Source organism: Pristiophorus japonicus, chromosome 12 (assembly GCF_044704955.1).
Source record: "Pristiophorus japonicus isolate sPriJap1 chromosome 12, sPriJap1.hap1, whole genome shotgun sequence".
NCBI lineage: Eukaryota > Metazoa > Chordata > Chondrichthyes > Pristiophoridae > Pristiophorus > Pristiophorus japonicus.
Genome location: NC_091988.1, coordinates 50,167,503 through 50,184,536, shown reverse-complemented (window position 1 = coordinate 50,184,536; position 17,034 = coordinate 50,167,503). Strand labels below are relative to the sequence as shown.

At 42.7% G+C, this 17,034-nt stretch overlaps 1 protein-coding gene across 6 annotated transcripts in view; it reads right to left on the bottom strand.

Annotated features, from left to right (window-relative positions):
• stab1 (stabilin 1) overlaps positions 1-17,034 on the bottom strand; it is a 271,384-nt gene that overhangs the window by 87,068 nt on the left and 167,282 nt on the right. For all 6 annotated transcript variants that reach the window (XM_070895414.1, XM_070895415.1, XM_070895416.1 and 3 more), the window contains 6 exons: positions 12,728-12,835; positions 9,981-10,176; positions 6,934-7,029; positions 5,578-5,623; positions 5,103-5,182; positions 2,537-2,662 (listed from right to left, as the gene is read on the bottom strand). In XM_070895414.1, the coding sequence (XP_070751515.1) occupies positions 2,537-2,662; positions 5,103-5,182; positions 5,578-5,623; positions 6,934-7,029; positions 9,981-10,176; positions 12,728-12,835 (652 nt within the window). The remainder of the gene's footprint in view (positions 1-2,536; positions 2,663-5,102; positions 5,183-5,577; positions 5,624-6,933; positions 7,030-9,980; positions 10,177-12,727; positions 12,836-17,034) is intronic.

Here is a 17,034-nt window from a genome sequence, read left to right as displayed (position 1 = left end):
ATGGTTTCCTTAGAACCATAGAAGTGTACAGCACAGGAGAGCAAACTGAAACTAATCCCACTGCCCTGCTCTTCCCTCATAGTCCTGCATCTTCCTCTGGTTACAATCTCCCTTCTCTCTTCCTTCTCATATTAAAATTGTTGTTTTTCCTGAAGCAGCCAATTGTATAGCACTGCCAGAGAAACATTGCCCACTATCAAGTCCCCAGTGACCTGATTGACCATGCGTTAATTCACCATGGTCTGAGCCTGGCTAACTGACAGCAGAGAGCTGGAATACGGTGAGTGCTGCTAAGCCTGGTAAGGCAGGGGTATCTGCCATTGGTCCCGGTACAACTTCTCCCCGTTGCTGCTCCCGCTACTCCTGCTCCCCCTGTCACTGCTCCCCTGTCACTGCTCCCACTACTCCTGCTCCCCCGTCACTGCTCCCACTACTCCTGCTCCCCGTCACTGCTCCCGCTACTCCTGCTCTCTCTGTCACTGCTCCCACTACTTCTGCTCCCGCTACTCCTGCTCCCATTACTCCTGCTCCCCGTCACTGCTCCCGCTACTCCTGCTCCCCCTGCTCCTGTCACTGCTCCCGCTACTCCTGCTCCCCGACGCTGCTCCCGCTACTCCTGCTCTCTCTGCCACTGCTCCCCCTGTCACTGCTCCCCCTGTCACTGCTCCCGCTACTCCTGCTCCCCCTGTCACTGCTCCCGTAACTGCTGCTCACGCTCCTGCTGCTCGCACTGTCGCTGCTCCCGCTATTCCTGCTCCCGTAACTGTTGCTCCCGCTGTTCCTGCTCCCGCTCCCATTACTTCTGTTACTGCTGCTGCTCCCACTACTGCCATTCCCGTTCCCAATTCAGCTTAGGTGAAATGGGGCTCAAGCTCGAGCATGAGCAGATAAGCCTGCACTAGAGTGCCAGGGAATCAGAAATAGGTTTGCACCAGGAACCAATGATTCCGAGGGCAAGTTCAACAAGAGCTTCAGTAGACAGGAAGCTAAAATCAGGAATAAGGCTGCAACATTACAGCTAGGCGCACATCCCTTACTGAACTTGCCCTCGGAATTAGAGTCCTGCGTCAGCCTGGCAGGAAAGCAGGCAATACAACCACCCAGACAGCTTGCTAATTAAACGCATAAAGCTCCAAACACAAGGTCACCAGGTCTCAGAATGCTTACCACCCAGGGAGATGACAGCCTCTAATCTCTGGATATATCCATCCTGCCGTCCCCCACCACCACCACCATCAAACAGGCATGTTGTAAATGATTTAGAACATTTTAAGCAGTACTATTTTATTCTGCTAGCATCTGGCCGGCATGCCAGGAGCACATCCTCCCAAGTTTTAGCAGCAAGTGAGAGACATACTAAACCAAACCTGTATACTATAATCCACAAACCCATAGGATTGCAATCAATTGCTGTCAGATACCGACTCAATAGGGCAAGCACAGCATTAGGCCCTTAATCCTACTCCTCAGAATCAGTCTCGAGAGCTACCCATAGGCACTGTGTACGGCTCACATGCTAACCTACTGTACCACACAGAGTACTCCTTACGTTCTTTATATGTATATTACGTATGACCATTGGGTATGTGGTGTATGTAGCACACAAATCACTGACTCCACACGGTCTGGTGTAAGTCTAACTGCTGTGATCTTCGTCCTTTATTGTTCAGCTCCAGAGTGCCTCCCAGGTGTGGTGGTCACCCTTATATAGTCCTTGTTACAGGTACTACCAGGATTTCCTACTGCAGCGCCCTCTGTGGTGTAGCATAGTACTTACATTATATTTAAGGTACTGGGACGATACACACATCATTACATAACAGGGTAGTTTTTCCAACTTGTCACCAGGGCATAAAATCGTCCATTATAGAAATAGCGCAATTTTCGAGGGCGGGCTATCCACACCACCAGTTTCACATCTGGGCGGCAGTTTTAAAATCTACCCCACTGTGTTGTAAACAATGAACACTAGCAACAGTTTTATGAATACTAAGAATATATATATTTTTTTATTTATTAGTTCATGGGATGTGGGTGTTGCTGGCAAGGCCGGCATTTATTGCCCATCCTTTTGCCCTTGAGAAGGTGGTGGTGAGCCGCCTTCTTGAACCGCTGTAGTCTTTGTGGTGAAGGTACTCCCACAGTGCTGACTTTGTCGTGGCGGTTTGATACAACTGAGTGGCTTGCTAGGCCATTTCAGAGGGCAGTTAAGAGTCAACCGCATTGCTGAGGGTCTGGAGTCACATATAGGCCAGACCGAGTAAGGACGGCAAATTTCCTTCCCTAAAGGATATTAGTATTTATTTATATTTATTGACATACATTTTTATGGCTGCAGCCATGGATGCCGTCCCGACTATTGAGAAAGTCTTAGTACATCATACTGTGCGGGGATGGACAATGTAATTATCTGGCAGAACACACAAGAACACAGGCGGGTTCCTCTCGATTTTAAAGACTCAAAATTAGATTTAAATTACGAATGTGACCAGTGCGCTGAATCCCCTGCTTGCCCCAGTCTGATTTTGGTGCTCACCTAAACAGATGAGCCCATCCCCGGTGTAACCATCATGGCAGGTACAGGTTCTCTCTCCTGCAGAAACTTTGGTACAGTTGGAGTGCACTGAACAGCCACCATTATTAATCTCACATGGATTGAATTCTGTGAACAGATAAACGATGGTTAAAGTGAATTATGACTTCTTCCTCTGAACCACCTGATTTTCAGACATAAGAGAATAAAACTCTTTCTTGCAGCTTTCGTTATCTGTCAAATTAAAATTGGATTCTAGTGGATAACACCAGACTAATGTAGCATTTCTTTCCATGGTGCTTTGTTCCATTTATTGATGTCCCACTTGTCTGCAGGTTTCACTATCAGAGAGTGGTGGATACGACTATTTTTTGTTATTTGTAATGAACTATTAAGGGAAGGGGGGGGAAAGAGAGAGAATGGCAGGCATATTTTGGGTGTCAATACCACTGATCCAGATGCAGAATAAGTTTGTTGGCACAGGTTTCCTTCAAGCCTATTACAGCCTGCTGATCTACGATTGAATCCAAATCAATGGAGACAAATAGTTGTACTGCTAATAAGTACATATATATCAATTCTTTGTTTTACTGGCGTGGTGCCACTGTATTAGAGAACTGTTAGAACCGTTAATTCCATGGCTCAGTCAGCCAGTGGGTAGCCGTCTCACCTTTGAGTCAGAAGTTTGTAGGTTAAAGTCCCACTCCAGAGAATTGAGCTCAAAATCTAGGCCGACATTCCAGTGCAGTCCTGAGGGAGTGCTACTGTCAGAGGTGCCATTTTTTGGGCGAGACTTTAAACCGAGACCATAGTGGCCATCATCTCAGGTGGATGTAAAAGATCCCATGGCACTATTTCGAAGAAGAGCAGGGGAATTGTCCCCGGTGTCCTGGCCAATATTTATCCCTCGAATAACACCGCAAATAAAAGATTATCTGCTCATTATCTCATTGCAGTTTGTGGGAGGTTGCTGTGCGCATATTGGGTGCCGTTTTTCCTACAGTGACTAAACTTCAAAAAATACTGCATTGGCTATAAAGCGCTTTGGTTCAGCCTGAGGTCATGAAAGGCTCTATATAAATGCAAGTCTTTCTTTTTTTCGAAGTGCTTTTCTTTCATGAACAGCCTGTTGTGAAAAATCAACTGAAAAACTGCTGCACGCAGCATGAACATTTTCACTCCAATTATGTACCAATAAAAAAAACAAGGTTTGGTTCCTCAATGGATCAGTGGGTAAATGCATCAGTGTGGTACTGAGCTATATGCACTAGGAAGTCCTCTGATTCAATCCCTGGTTGAATTAGTGCACCAAGTTCCTTTCACCCATCACCCCTGTTCTTGCTGACTTACATTTGACTGCTGGTTGAGTGAAGCCTCGATTTAAATATTCTCATCCTTGTTTTCAAACCTCTACCTGGCCTTGCCCCTCCCTATCTCTGCAATCTCCTCCAGCCCCACAGCCCTCTGAGATCTCTGCGTTCCTCCAATTCTGGCCTCTTGCGCATCTCTGATTTTAATCGCTCCACCACTGGCGGCTGTGCCTTCAGCTGCCTGGGCCCAAAGTTCTGGAATTCCCTCCCTAAGCCTCTCCCCCTCTCTTTCCTCCTTTAAGATGCTCCTTTTATCTGCCCTAATATCACCTTGAGTCAACTTTTTGTTTGATAACACTCCTGTGAAGCATCGTGGGACATTTTACTACGTTAAAGGTGCTATACAAATACAAGTTGTTGTTGTTGTTGTCTCAACTGGGGTGAAGATGGGGAACCACTAGCATAGGGGAAAATAGTCAGGGTTCCTACACTCGATTGCTATTTAGCGACCCTTGCTGGAAAGTGCAAACTGCGTGCACACTGAGTACTGACAGGTTAGCAATCGCTTGTGATGCCTCTCACAGTTTAACTTCCTGCCAACACTCACATGAGTGAAGTACTGGAAGATGGCCAATTCTGTGGAGTATCAGTCAGACTTCAGAAAAGGAGAGAAAACCAGTTAACATTGTAAATGCGTTCGATCAAACATGGTTAGTGAGACTTTGTCATTGCTTTGCTGATCATCTCGTTGCATTTGTCTGCAAGCAGAAATAGGGTGCCTCTTTTTGGAAACCATTTTACCCTGGCAATATTGCCTTTTTAAAGATTCTTTAACTGACAATAGACATAGCTGGTAATGCCAGCAGAATCTAGGGACAGACTGTCCTAGGCTCTTTTAGAAGCCAAGCTGCCTCAGAAACACCTCAAGTACTGTGATACTGCTCTTTTGCAACCTTACCAAAATTTATCCCTCAACCAACTTCACTAAAACTGATTATCTGGTCATTTTCATAGTGCTGTTTGTGGGATCTTCCTGCGCACAAATTGGCTGCCGCTCTTCCTTCATTGCAACAGTGACTACGCTCCAAAAAGTACTTCAGTGGCTGCAAAGCACTTTGGGATGGCTTGGGGGTTGTGAAAGGTGCTATATAAATGCAAGTCTTTCTTTCTTTCGAAGCGCTTTCTCTGTTTGGACTTATACACAAGTTACTACCTCTTTCCCTTCAACACATCAGAGCAGATATATTATTTAGTGGTACCTGAGCAGTAAGTTCCATTTCCAGTGTAGCCAGCAGAACAGAAGCAGGAGGTCAGAGAGCCAGGTGACCCTAGAATGCAACTAAAACACACAGACACTCAGCTTGTTTTTTTTATCATCTGTTTTCATGTTACCTTTTTTATTGCTTTTCACCACTGGATGGCAGTGATTTTATAGACGTATTTTGTAATGCTGCTTGTTCGGTACCAGGACATACACTGTGTGTGGTAGATACCCAGTAAATGTAACCCATAATATGTCCAGATGTTTTTTTCATCAACATAATGCGATGCAAACATTTTAAGAATGTTACCTCACTGCTACCTCTGCAATCAATTAACATCCGCATGTGTTAGAAACCTGGGCTCCCATTCTAATTTTACACACAAATAATAACACTGGAATTGTAGTTATTTGCATTATCCCAACAAGAGCTGAACTATAAGAAAAACTGAAATCAGGTTTGTTTCACTTACTTGGCATTGGGATGGCAAGTGCCATTACAGCGATCATTTACAATTTCTGAAAAAGAGAAATACTGGAACATAATTCATTTTGCTTATGGAAAGTAAAGGGAAATTTATAGACCTGCATAATATCCTAATTTAAAAGTGTCTCAAGTTTGTATTAAATAGGAATGTAATTTGGAATTTTACATTTGGTTTCATCCAAAGTTTCCATAAAGAGAATGGAAAAAAGTATTAGTGCCAGACTCCATAGGGGAGAAATTTGGCCTCCCATTAGGTAATGGGGCACAAAAGACTTTTTGCCCGGGCACAGCACCACTAAATTCGGCAGAAGTTTAGCGGTGGCGGTAACCCGTAGCATCCCGCTCCACCGGCGATGGCAACATCATCATCGTGCACAGCGCCCTGTGGACCCTAAATTGGATATCGCCCTCTGAAGCTGCGCTGGGCGATGACAATGACAGCTTCAGGGAACATGAACTGGGTGGTATGCCCCTCACGGGGCGATAAAGGGGAGGTCCAATGCTTGTAAAAAAAAAAGGTGCGATTTTTTGGTGCGCCCCATTGGCCCTTTGAATGCAGGCCCCGCTTGCACCCCAGAAGGAAGTGGAGCGTGTTATTTTGCGCTCAACTTCCTTTCGGGGGCAGTAACCCCAATTTCTCGCGAGAGTTATTGCCCCCAAATGGGAGGCAATGGAATTTCTCCCCCCAAGCATTAGATATCTATAGAACTGATAAATATTGGGCGTAAAAGTTCCCACAATCTAGAATGATAATTCTTTTATATGAAAAAAATCTGAAAGTTTCACAAACAGGACGAGAGTAATAGCAAAAACAGCACAATAAATATAACGCAGAACAGTGCACTATGGAAATGAGTCAGTCATTGAGTAACGATCTCTGCAACGATTAAACATTATTCCCTGCGGTAATAAAACACGCTGCGGGAAGTACTCAACAAAAGATCCCGGAAGTCTAAAAACAAAATTCAATCCAAAAAAAACTACGAGGTTACAGCTGGTTCGAACAAGAAGATAACAAATCGACACATAAGATGTTGGCATCCAGCACCAATGGGTTATGGCCCAAAATGAAAATTCTCAATCTCCCAGTGATAATAATGGTGAGCATCTTAAATTTCTCACTGTCAGGCATCAAAGCAAGTGTGTGTTAAACAACCACCTGAAAAACTGCAAGCTGCAATAATCCAAACTTCCCGTTTTGTCACCACGCCCAAAAACCTTAACAAATCAAAATCATTCCTTTCAGATAAGAATATTGATTTTGCAAAATATATTTACAAACTATATTCTATTTAATATAGTTACTTTTTAGCTTTAAGGTTTAATGTAATTCTCTGCTTACCTATATCACAATTTATGCCTCGCCACCCTTTGAAACAGTCACAGCTTCCATCACCGTCTAGTCCATCTTTGCATTTCCCATTTACACACAGGCATTCTAAACACACACAGATATGTATGTGGTTAATCGGTTTATAAAATGGTAAAAGGAAAAAAAAAACATGCAGTTGTAAATTGATGCTCCAAGACGAGATCGTGGCTATACTGATGGAAGAGGCGTTGAGCAGAGATCAGACACTTTCACACAGGAATAGAAGAAAGAATTGGGGCAAGTCATCATGAGGTTCCTCATGTAGCTCCCAGCAACCATTTATAAAGGGGTATTAATAAGCGCCTGTTGGCAAGTCACCTGCCTATCCCCTGAAGAGGGAATAGTATGTGATGGAGACGAAAATATTAACAAAATCACAAAACCAGGTACCTCATATGGTAATGACTGTTAGCAGAAGTTAGTGAAATATTATATGCAAAGTTAGTGCAACACTATATACCAGTTAATATATAACAAATAAAAGGTGTATATTGTACAAACACTCCTCTGCGGTGGTAAATATTACCCCAATAGTTAAAGATGTCTGATCATGGTGTATTGCCTACACTTGAATGGGTGCACTAATGGTTGCTCCTTTAAGCTAAACAGTAATATTTCTGCTCGAAATTGTCTTTTAAGGTAACCCACTGGACATTGCAGCCTTGTCTAGCAGTTAGATGTCAAACAATAAGGAAAAATTCCTAATTGCATTCAAATTTCTAGCCCAAAGCTACATGAAACAAATAGAAATACAACAGAAATTAAATAATACAAGAAACAAATGTGAACATAAGAAATAGGAGCAGGAGTAGGCCACCTGGCCCCTCAAGCCTGCTCCGCCATTTAATAAGATCAAGGCTGATCTGATCATGGACTCAGCTCCATTTCCCTACCCGCTCCCCATAACCATTTATTCCTTTATCGCTCAAAAATCTGTCTTTCTCCGCCTTATATTCAATGACCCAGCCTCCACAGCTCTCTGAGGCAGAGAATTCCATAGATTTACATCCTTCCGAGGAGAAATTCCTCCTCATCTCAGTTTTAAATGGGCGGCCCCTTATTCTAAGACTATGCCCCCTAGTTTTAGTTTTCCCTATGAGTGGAAATATCCTCTCTGCAACCACCTTGTCGAGCCCCCTCATTATCTTATATGTTTCAGTAAGATCACATCTCATTCTTCTGAACTCCGATGAGTATAGGCCCAACCTAACTTCATAAGTCAACCCCCTCATCTCCAGAATCAACCTAGTGAACCTTCTCTGAACAGCCTCCAATGCAAGTATATCCTTCCTTAAATACGGAGACCAAAACTGTAGGTGTGGCCTCACCAATACCCTGTACAGTTGTAGCAGGACTTCTCTGCTTTTATATTCTATCCCCTTTGCAATAAAGGCCAACATTCCACTTGCCTTCCTGATTACTTGCTGTACTAACTTTTTGAGTTTCATGCACAAGGACCCCCAGGTCTCTGTACTGCAGCACTTTGCAATTTTTCTCCATTTGAATTATAATTTGCTTTTCTATTACTTCTGCCAAAGTGGATAACCTCACATTTTCCCACATTATACTCCATCTGCCAAATTTCTGCCCACTCACTTAGCCTGTCTATATCCCTTTGCAGATTTTTTGTATCCTTCTCACAATTTCCTTTCTCACCCATCTTTGTATCATCAGCGAACATGGCTACATTGCACTCAGTCCCTTCATCCAAGTCATTATTATAGATTGTAAATAGTTGAGGACCCACCACCAATCCCTGCGGCACCCTACTAGTTACTGTTTGCCAACCGGAAAATGACCCATTTATCCCGACTCACTGTTTTCTGTTAGTTAGCCAATCCTCTATCCATGCTAATATATTACCCCCAACCCCGTGAACTTTTATCTTGTGTAGTAACCTTTTATGTTGTACCTTATCGAATGCTTTCTGGAAATCCACATACACCACATCCACTGGTTCTCCCTTATCCACCCTGCTCGTTACATCCCCAAAGAACTCCAGCAAACTTGTCAAACATGATTTCCCTTTCATAAAACCATGCTGACTCTGCTTGATTGAATTATGCTTTTCCAAATGTCCCGCTACTGCTTCCTTTATAATGGACTCCAGCATTTTTCCAAAGACAGACGTTAGGCTAACTGATTTATAGATTCCTGCTTTTTTTAAACAGGGGCGTTACATTTGCGGTTTTCCAATCCGCTGGGACTGCCCCAGAATCCAGGGAATTTTGGTAGATTACAACCCATGCATCCACTATATCTGCAGCCACTTCTTTTAAGACCTTAGGATATAAGCCATCAGGTCCATGGGACTTGTCCGCCTTTAGTCCCATTATTTTACCGAGTACTACTTCATTAGTGATAGTGATTGTATTAAGTTCCTCCCTCCCTATAGACCCTTGATTATCCACTATTGGGATGTTTTTAGTATCTTCTACCACGAAGTCTGTTACAAAATATTTGTTCAACGTCTCTGCCATTTCTCTGTTCTCCATTATCAATTCCCCAAGTCTCATCCTCTAGGGGACCAACATTTACTTTAGCCGCTCTTTTCCTTTTTATATACTTGTAGAAGCTCTTACTATCTGTTTTTAAATTTTGTGCTAGTTTACTTTCATAATCTATCTTCCCTCTCTATCAATTTTTTTAGTTGTTCTTTGCTGGCTTTTAAAAGTTTCCTAATCCTCTGGCCTCCCACTAGTCTTGGCCACATTGTATGCCCTTGTTTTCAATTTGATACCATTTATTTTCTTAGTTAGCCACGGATGATTATCGCTTCTCTTACAGTCTTTCCAGTGAACTTAGCACTTTAATTTCTGTGAATCATTGTGCCTATTAAGGTGAGAATATACCACATTAACTATTGATGATGATAGCATTAGTCGTTCCTGGATCAGGAATAGCACAGGTTGCAAAATACGTATGCACATTTAGTAAGCCTTGAATTTAAAAATACATTTTATTAAATCGATAATTATGTCTGCTGCATTCATACTTTAAGGTGTGTATATTCATACCCTGTGTACAATTTGTTCCATATCTACCAGCCTCGCAATTTTCACAGGCAGTGCCTTGAAATCCTTCATGACACAGGCACTCTCCGTTTCCATTAATACTATCCTGACAGATGCCGTAATTGGAGCACCAGGCATCTGGCTTGCCAGGGCACATCTGGCACTTTGGTCCAAAGTATCCTGAGCAGCAATCTAAAGTCTAAAACAACCACAATGAGCAATGAGGTGCTGCATCAGGAATAAGCAGGTTTAAAACTGAGTACAATCAGATCATATTCTGAATCTTGCATTTATGAAGAGCAACTGAAAGCTTCCCCGTAAAATATTGTATTTACTTGCACGCGTGAAGCCAAACTAGTGGAACTAAAATGGAATGTAGTGGGGAGACAATGAGCATTCTGTTTATTGCATTCAGAATATTCTTGCGGTTTCCTAAGTTTATTTTCTACAGTACTTGTTTTATTTTAAAGCCAAAAAATGGAGAAAACTGTTGCCATCTGTCAGAGGACACTGTGTGAACATGGCAAACACTTACACAGTTGCCAGGCCAAGTGTGATAAAGTAGTACTTATTTCCTAATCAGAAGATGTGCACACACTGAATGCTCGTCCATTTTCCACCGCCTAAACATGAATTCATTCTGCAGTGTATTTAGTTTGTTATTCCTACGATAGCAGCTCAATTCATCATGCTGAATGCACGTTTTTACAAAGGGACCTCGAACCTTGAGCTTCTGAGTTCAGCTTCTGGAAAATCTAATCGCTCAACCTCGATTGTCTTTGTTGTGTGAGTATTTGTTGTTAGCCCTACAGCAGGTCTCTTGCTTGGAGTAGCATATCGAAGCAATATGTTCCAGGGGAATGGTTACTGGCAGGACCTGATGCCTGTTTTGAATCTGCACAACTGCAAAAGTAAAGTACGTGGCAAAAAAAAGGGGAAGGATTTCTACAATGTGTCCAGGATTGCTTTTGAAACCAGTACGCAAGAAGGAATAAAACAGGGCTGGGTCTACTTTTGGAAAATAAAAATGGTACAATTAGGTAATGTAAAGGTAGGGGTAACATTTAGGAAATAGCAATCACAAGCATAAATAATCTGGGCTCTGATATTGAGTGCAGAATATCAACATTTGCAGATGACATCTGAATGGCCAAATTGGCTTGCACTCTTGGAACTGTCCCAGGCATCTAGTGGCCCAAGATGGTAAAGTTTCTGTTAAGTGTAGAACTAAGCCATACAGACTAAAAGGGCTCAGGTATGATTCCCATTGCACTCGGATATATTGTATGACGTCTGCTGGGACTGTGTTTTCTCTTTTTTATTGTTATATTGTAGATATAATAATATATCCTGTGATCTTAAAGCATGAAAGACTCAAAACTTAAAAAAAATTATGTACATGTCAATAAAAAGGAAGAGCCAATGATGCAGGAGATTGCACTGATCCTTAAAATGATGAAAGGATTAGATTTGGTTCCATGTATATAAACGATTTGAGATAGATACCAGGGGACATGCGTATAATCTACGTAAGCATAGAACTAGTTTTGATGTCCGGAGGATTTTCTTTTCACAGAGGGTCGTCGATCTTTGGAACATGTTATTGGCTCATGCAGTGAGTGAAGATTTGCTGTAAATCTTCAAGAAGGAGCTGGACGAGTTCCTAACTGTGGCTGACATCCCAGCATTGAAAAGGTAGACGGTTATTGGACAATGTGTATCCCAGTCATTGTGGTCTCTTGGAACTTGTTTGATCACCTTTGGGTGTCAGAAAGAAAAATTTATGCCTCTGAATTGGTCGAGGATCTTCTTGTTTCTCCCAGGAGATTACATGGCTGCTGGTGGGGTGAGTGAGGAGAGCAATTAGGGTCATGACATTAAGTTGCACCATGATGATGAGTTGCACTCCTGGGATGAGGGCTGTCTTATGATGAATGAGTAGAATGGGCCTATACTCTCTGGAGTTTAGAAGAATGAGAGGTGATCTCATTGAAACATACAAGATTCTGAAGGGGATTGACAAGGTTGTTTCCCCTGTCTAGAAGGAGTGTCTAGAACTAGGGGGCACAGTCTCAGGATAAGGGGTAGGCCATTTAAGACAGAGATGAGGAGGAATTTCTTCACTCAGAGGGTTGTGAATCTTTGGAATTCTCTGCCCCAAAGGGCTGTGGATGCTGTCGTTGAGTATATTCAAGGCTGAGATAGATAGATTTTTGGATGCCAGAAGAATCAAGGGATATGGAGATAGGGCAGGAAAGTGGAATTGAGGTCGAGATCAGTCATGATCTATTGAATGTCGGAGCAGGCTCGAGGGGCCCTATGACCTACTCCTGCTCTGATTTCTTATGTTCTATAATGGTATGGGACAGGCTTGATGGATCAGCTTGTCTTTTCCTCATCGTCATTTTAGTACGGTCTTATATTCCTGATTGGACATTCATTACAAACCCAATGTCAAAATACAGCAGGGGCATTCCAGCTGACTGGGGGATGGGCAACAAAAATTAGCCAGAATTCCCAATCTTGATTATTATCCTGTAACTGCTGCTGAGTGCTTGCATGTGAACTTTGGCTGAGGGCAGGATAGGACGCAACTGTGATGCCCACCACAGTGAAATAGCAACTGACACACACTGTCTAGGCTTGCACACAGATAATTACTACTTGCATGAGTCAGTGCCTCATGATGGAAGAAAAATCGGGAGGGGAAAGAAGAAATAATGCTGGAATTATGTAGAAAACACACTTACTATGGTTATTCTTGTACAGCTGGGCTTGCAGCCAGAAAGTTCCACATCTTTACCATTTCTAAATTGTTTATAATTGCAGTTGGGTGTTCTAACTTGGCCATGAAATTCCTAAGCAAAAATTAAATAGAATAATTAATACTACAAAATGACATACGTTACTGATTATGAACTTTTGCAGCTAATAGTATTGTATCAAAATAAACATAGAAACATAGAAATTAGGTGCAGGAGCAGGCCATTCGGCCCTTCGAGCCTGCACCACCATTCAATAAGACCATGGCTGATCATTCAACCTCAGTACTCCTTTCCTGCTTTCTCTCCATACCCCTTGATCCCTTTGGCCGTAAGGGCCATATCTGACTCCCTTTTGAATATATCTAACGAACTGGCCTCAACAACTTTCTGTGGTAGAGAATTCCACATGTTAACAACTCTCTGAGGGAAGAAGTTTCCCCTCATCTCGGTCCTAAATGGCTTACCCTTAATTCTTAAGACTGTGACCCCTGGTTCTGGAACTCCCCAGCAACGGGAACATTCTTCCTGCCTCTAACCTGTCCAATCCCGTCAGCATTTTATATGTTTCTATGAGATCCCCTCTCATTCTTTTAAACTCCAGTGGATACAGGCCCAGTTGATCCAGTCTCTCCTCATATGTCAGTCCTGCCATCCCAGGAATCAGTCTGGTGAACCTTCGCTGTACTCCCTCAATAGCAAGAACGTCCTTCCTCAGATTAGGAGACCAAAACTTAATATAATATTCTAGGTGTGGCCTCACCAAGGCTCTGTTCAACTGCGGTAAGACCTCCCTGCTCCTATACTCAAATCCCCTAGCTATGAAGGCCAACATACCATTTGCCTTCTTCACTGCCTGCTGTACCTGCATGCCATACTTCAATGACTGATGTACCATGACACCCAGGTCTCGTTGCACCTCCCCTTTTCCTAATCTGTCACCATTCAGATAATATTCTGTTTTCCTGTTTTTGCCACCAAAGTGGATAACCTCACATTTATCCACATTATACTGCATCTGCCATGCATTTGCCCATTCACCTAACCTGTCCAAGTCACCCTGCAGCCTCTTAACAACCTCCTCACAGCTCACATTGCCACCCAGTTTAGTGTCATCTGCAAACTTGGAGATATTACATTCAATTCCTTCATCTAAATCATTGATGTATATTGTAAATAGCTGGGGTCCCAGCACTGAACCCTGCGGCACCCCACTGGTCACTGCCTGCCATTCCGACTCTCTGCTTCCTATCTGCCAACCAGTTTTGTATCCACGTCAATACATTACCCCCAATACCATGTGCTTTAATTTTGCACATTAATCTCTTGTGTGGGACTTTGTCAAAAGCCTTTTGAAAGTCTAAATACACCACATCTACTGATTCTCCTTTGTCCACTCTACTAGTTACATCCTCAAAAACTTTGTCAAGCATAATTTCCCTTTCATAAATCCATGCTGACTTGGACCGATCCTGTCACTGCATTCCAAATGCGCTTCTATTTCATCTTTAATAATTGATTCCAACATTTTCCCCACCACCGATGTCAGACTATAATTCTGTTTTCTCTCTCCCTCCTTTTTTAAAAAGTGGTGTTACATTAGCTACCCTCCAGTCCATAGGAACTTATCCAGAGTCAATAGAATGTTAGAAAATGATGACCAATGCATCCACTATTTCTAGGGCCACTTCCTTAAGTACTATGGGATGCAGCCTATCAGGTCCTGGGGATTTATCGGCCTTCAATCCCATCAATTTCCCTAACACAATTTCCTGACTAATAAGGATTTCCTTCAGTTCCTCCTTTTCGCTAGACTCTTGAACCCCTAGTTTTTCCGGAACGTTATTTGTGTCTTCCTTAGTGAGGTCAGATCCAAAGTATTTGTTCAATTGGTCTGCCATTTCTTTGTTCCCCATTATAAATTCACCTGATTCTGACTGCAAAGGACCTACGTTTGTCTTCACTAATCTTTTTCTCTTCACATATCTATAGAAGCTTTTGCAGACAGTTTTTATGTTCCCTGCAAGCTTCCTCTCATACTCTATTTTCCCCCTCCTAATTAGATCCTTTGTCCTCCTCTGCTGAATTCTAAATTTCTCTCAGTCCTCAGGTTTGCTGCTTTTTCTGGCCAATTTATATGCCTCTTCCCTGGATTTAACACTATCCCTAATTTCCCTTGTTAGCCACGGTTGAGCTACCTTCCCCGTTTTATTTTTACTCCAGACAGGGATGTACAATTGTTGAAATTCATCCATGTGATCTATAAATGTCTGCCATTGCCTATCCACTGTCAACCCTTTAAGTATCATTTGCCAGTCTATCCTAGCCAATTCATGTCTCATACCGTCGAAGTTACCTTTCTTTAAGTTCAGGACCATAGTCTCTGAATTAACACTGTCACTCTCCTTCTTAATAAAGAATGCCACCATATTATGGTCACTCTTCCCCAGGGGGCCTCGCACAACAAGATTGCTAATTAGTCCTCTCTCATTACACAACACCCAGTCTAGGATGGCCAGCTCTCTAGTTGGTTCCTTGACATATTGGTCTAGAAAGCCATCCCTAATACACTCCAGGAAATAATTACCATATTACATCTTAAAAATGCTCTACAATCCTTGAGATTGTAAAAAGATATAAAGTTATATACAAACCAAGCATTTTGTTCAAAAATATGAAGTTGTATCCAAAAGCAGATGATCCTTCTTGGCCTCTTTCTGAAGTCCCCACCAACACAGATGCCAGTCTTCAGCCAATTCTCATTAACTTCATGTGACATCAAGAAATGGCAGTGTGTACTGGACACAGCAAAGGCTACGGGTCCCAACAACATCTCGACTGTAGTGCTGAAGACCTGTGCCTCAGAACTAGCTGCGCCCCTAGCTAAGCTGTTTCAATGCAACTACAACACTGCCATTTACCCAACAATGTGGAAAATTACCCAGGTATGTCCTGTCCAGAAAAAGCAGAATAAATCTAACCTGGCCTATTACTGCTCTATAAGCCTACTCCCAATCATCAGAAAAGTATTGAAGGTATCGTTACCATTCATCAATAACCTGCTCACCAATGCTGAGTTTGGATTCCGTCAGGTTTGGACTCAGCTCCAAACCTCATTACAGCCTTTGTCCAAACATGGACGCAAGACTGAATTCCAGAGGTGAGGTGAGAGTGACTTCCCTTGACATCAAAGTAGCATTCAGCTGAGCACCAAGGAGCCCTCGTGAAACTGAAGTCAAGGGGATCAGGGAAAAACTCCCTAATGGCTGGAGTCATACCTGGCACAAAGGAAGATGATTGTGGTTGTTGGCCCCAGTACATCGCTGTAGGAGTTACTCGGTGGCATCCTAGGCCCAAATATTTTCAACTGCTTCATTAGTGACCATCAAAAGTGGGGGTGTTCACTGATGATTTCACAATGTTCAGTTCGATTTGCATTTCCTCAGATAATGCAAATTTCCGCAGTTCATGCCTGTATGCAGCAAGATTTTGACAATATCTAGGCTGGGGCTGATAAGTGGCAAGTAATATTCACGCCACACAACTACCAGGCAATGACCCTCTCCAACAAGAGAGAACCTAGCCACCTCCTCTTACATTCAACATTCAAAGGCATTACCATTGCTATGTCTCCCATCATCAACATCCAGGGGGTAACCTTTGACCCAAAACTCAACTGGACCAGCCATATAAATGCCATGGCTATTTAGGAAAGCCAGAGTTTGGGTATTCTGTGGCGACTGGCTCACCCCAAAATCTCTCCACCATCTACAAGGCACATCAAGAGTGCTGTGGAACACTCTCCACTTGCCTGGATGGGTGTAGCTGCACCAACACTCAAGAAGCGCGACACCATTCAGGAAAATGCAGTTCACTTGATCGGCACTTCAACAACCAGCTTGAACATCCACTTGCATATACAACAATCTACAACCCAGAAAAATGGGATGGTGCAGGGTCAGAGGGGTGGACAGAATTCCTCTATGCCCCAAAGAGAAAAATACGAACCATTAAGTCTCAAACTTGTGACCCTCTATTTGGAGTTGAGAGCGGTTAATGGAATGAAATTAAGAAGTAGGAGTGAAAGATAGAAATCTGAGCTGAACGTAATAAAAAAATGGAACTTGGGAAATTAAAACAAAACAATTTGAATGCATATTATGTAAACTATCAGTTAGTTAGAAATAAATTAGCAGATCTATCACAATCTCAGGGTGCTAACGGCTACATGAACCATCAACTGCCACCAAGCTCATGGTCTATAGGGCTGTAGTAATACCCACCCCTCCTGTATG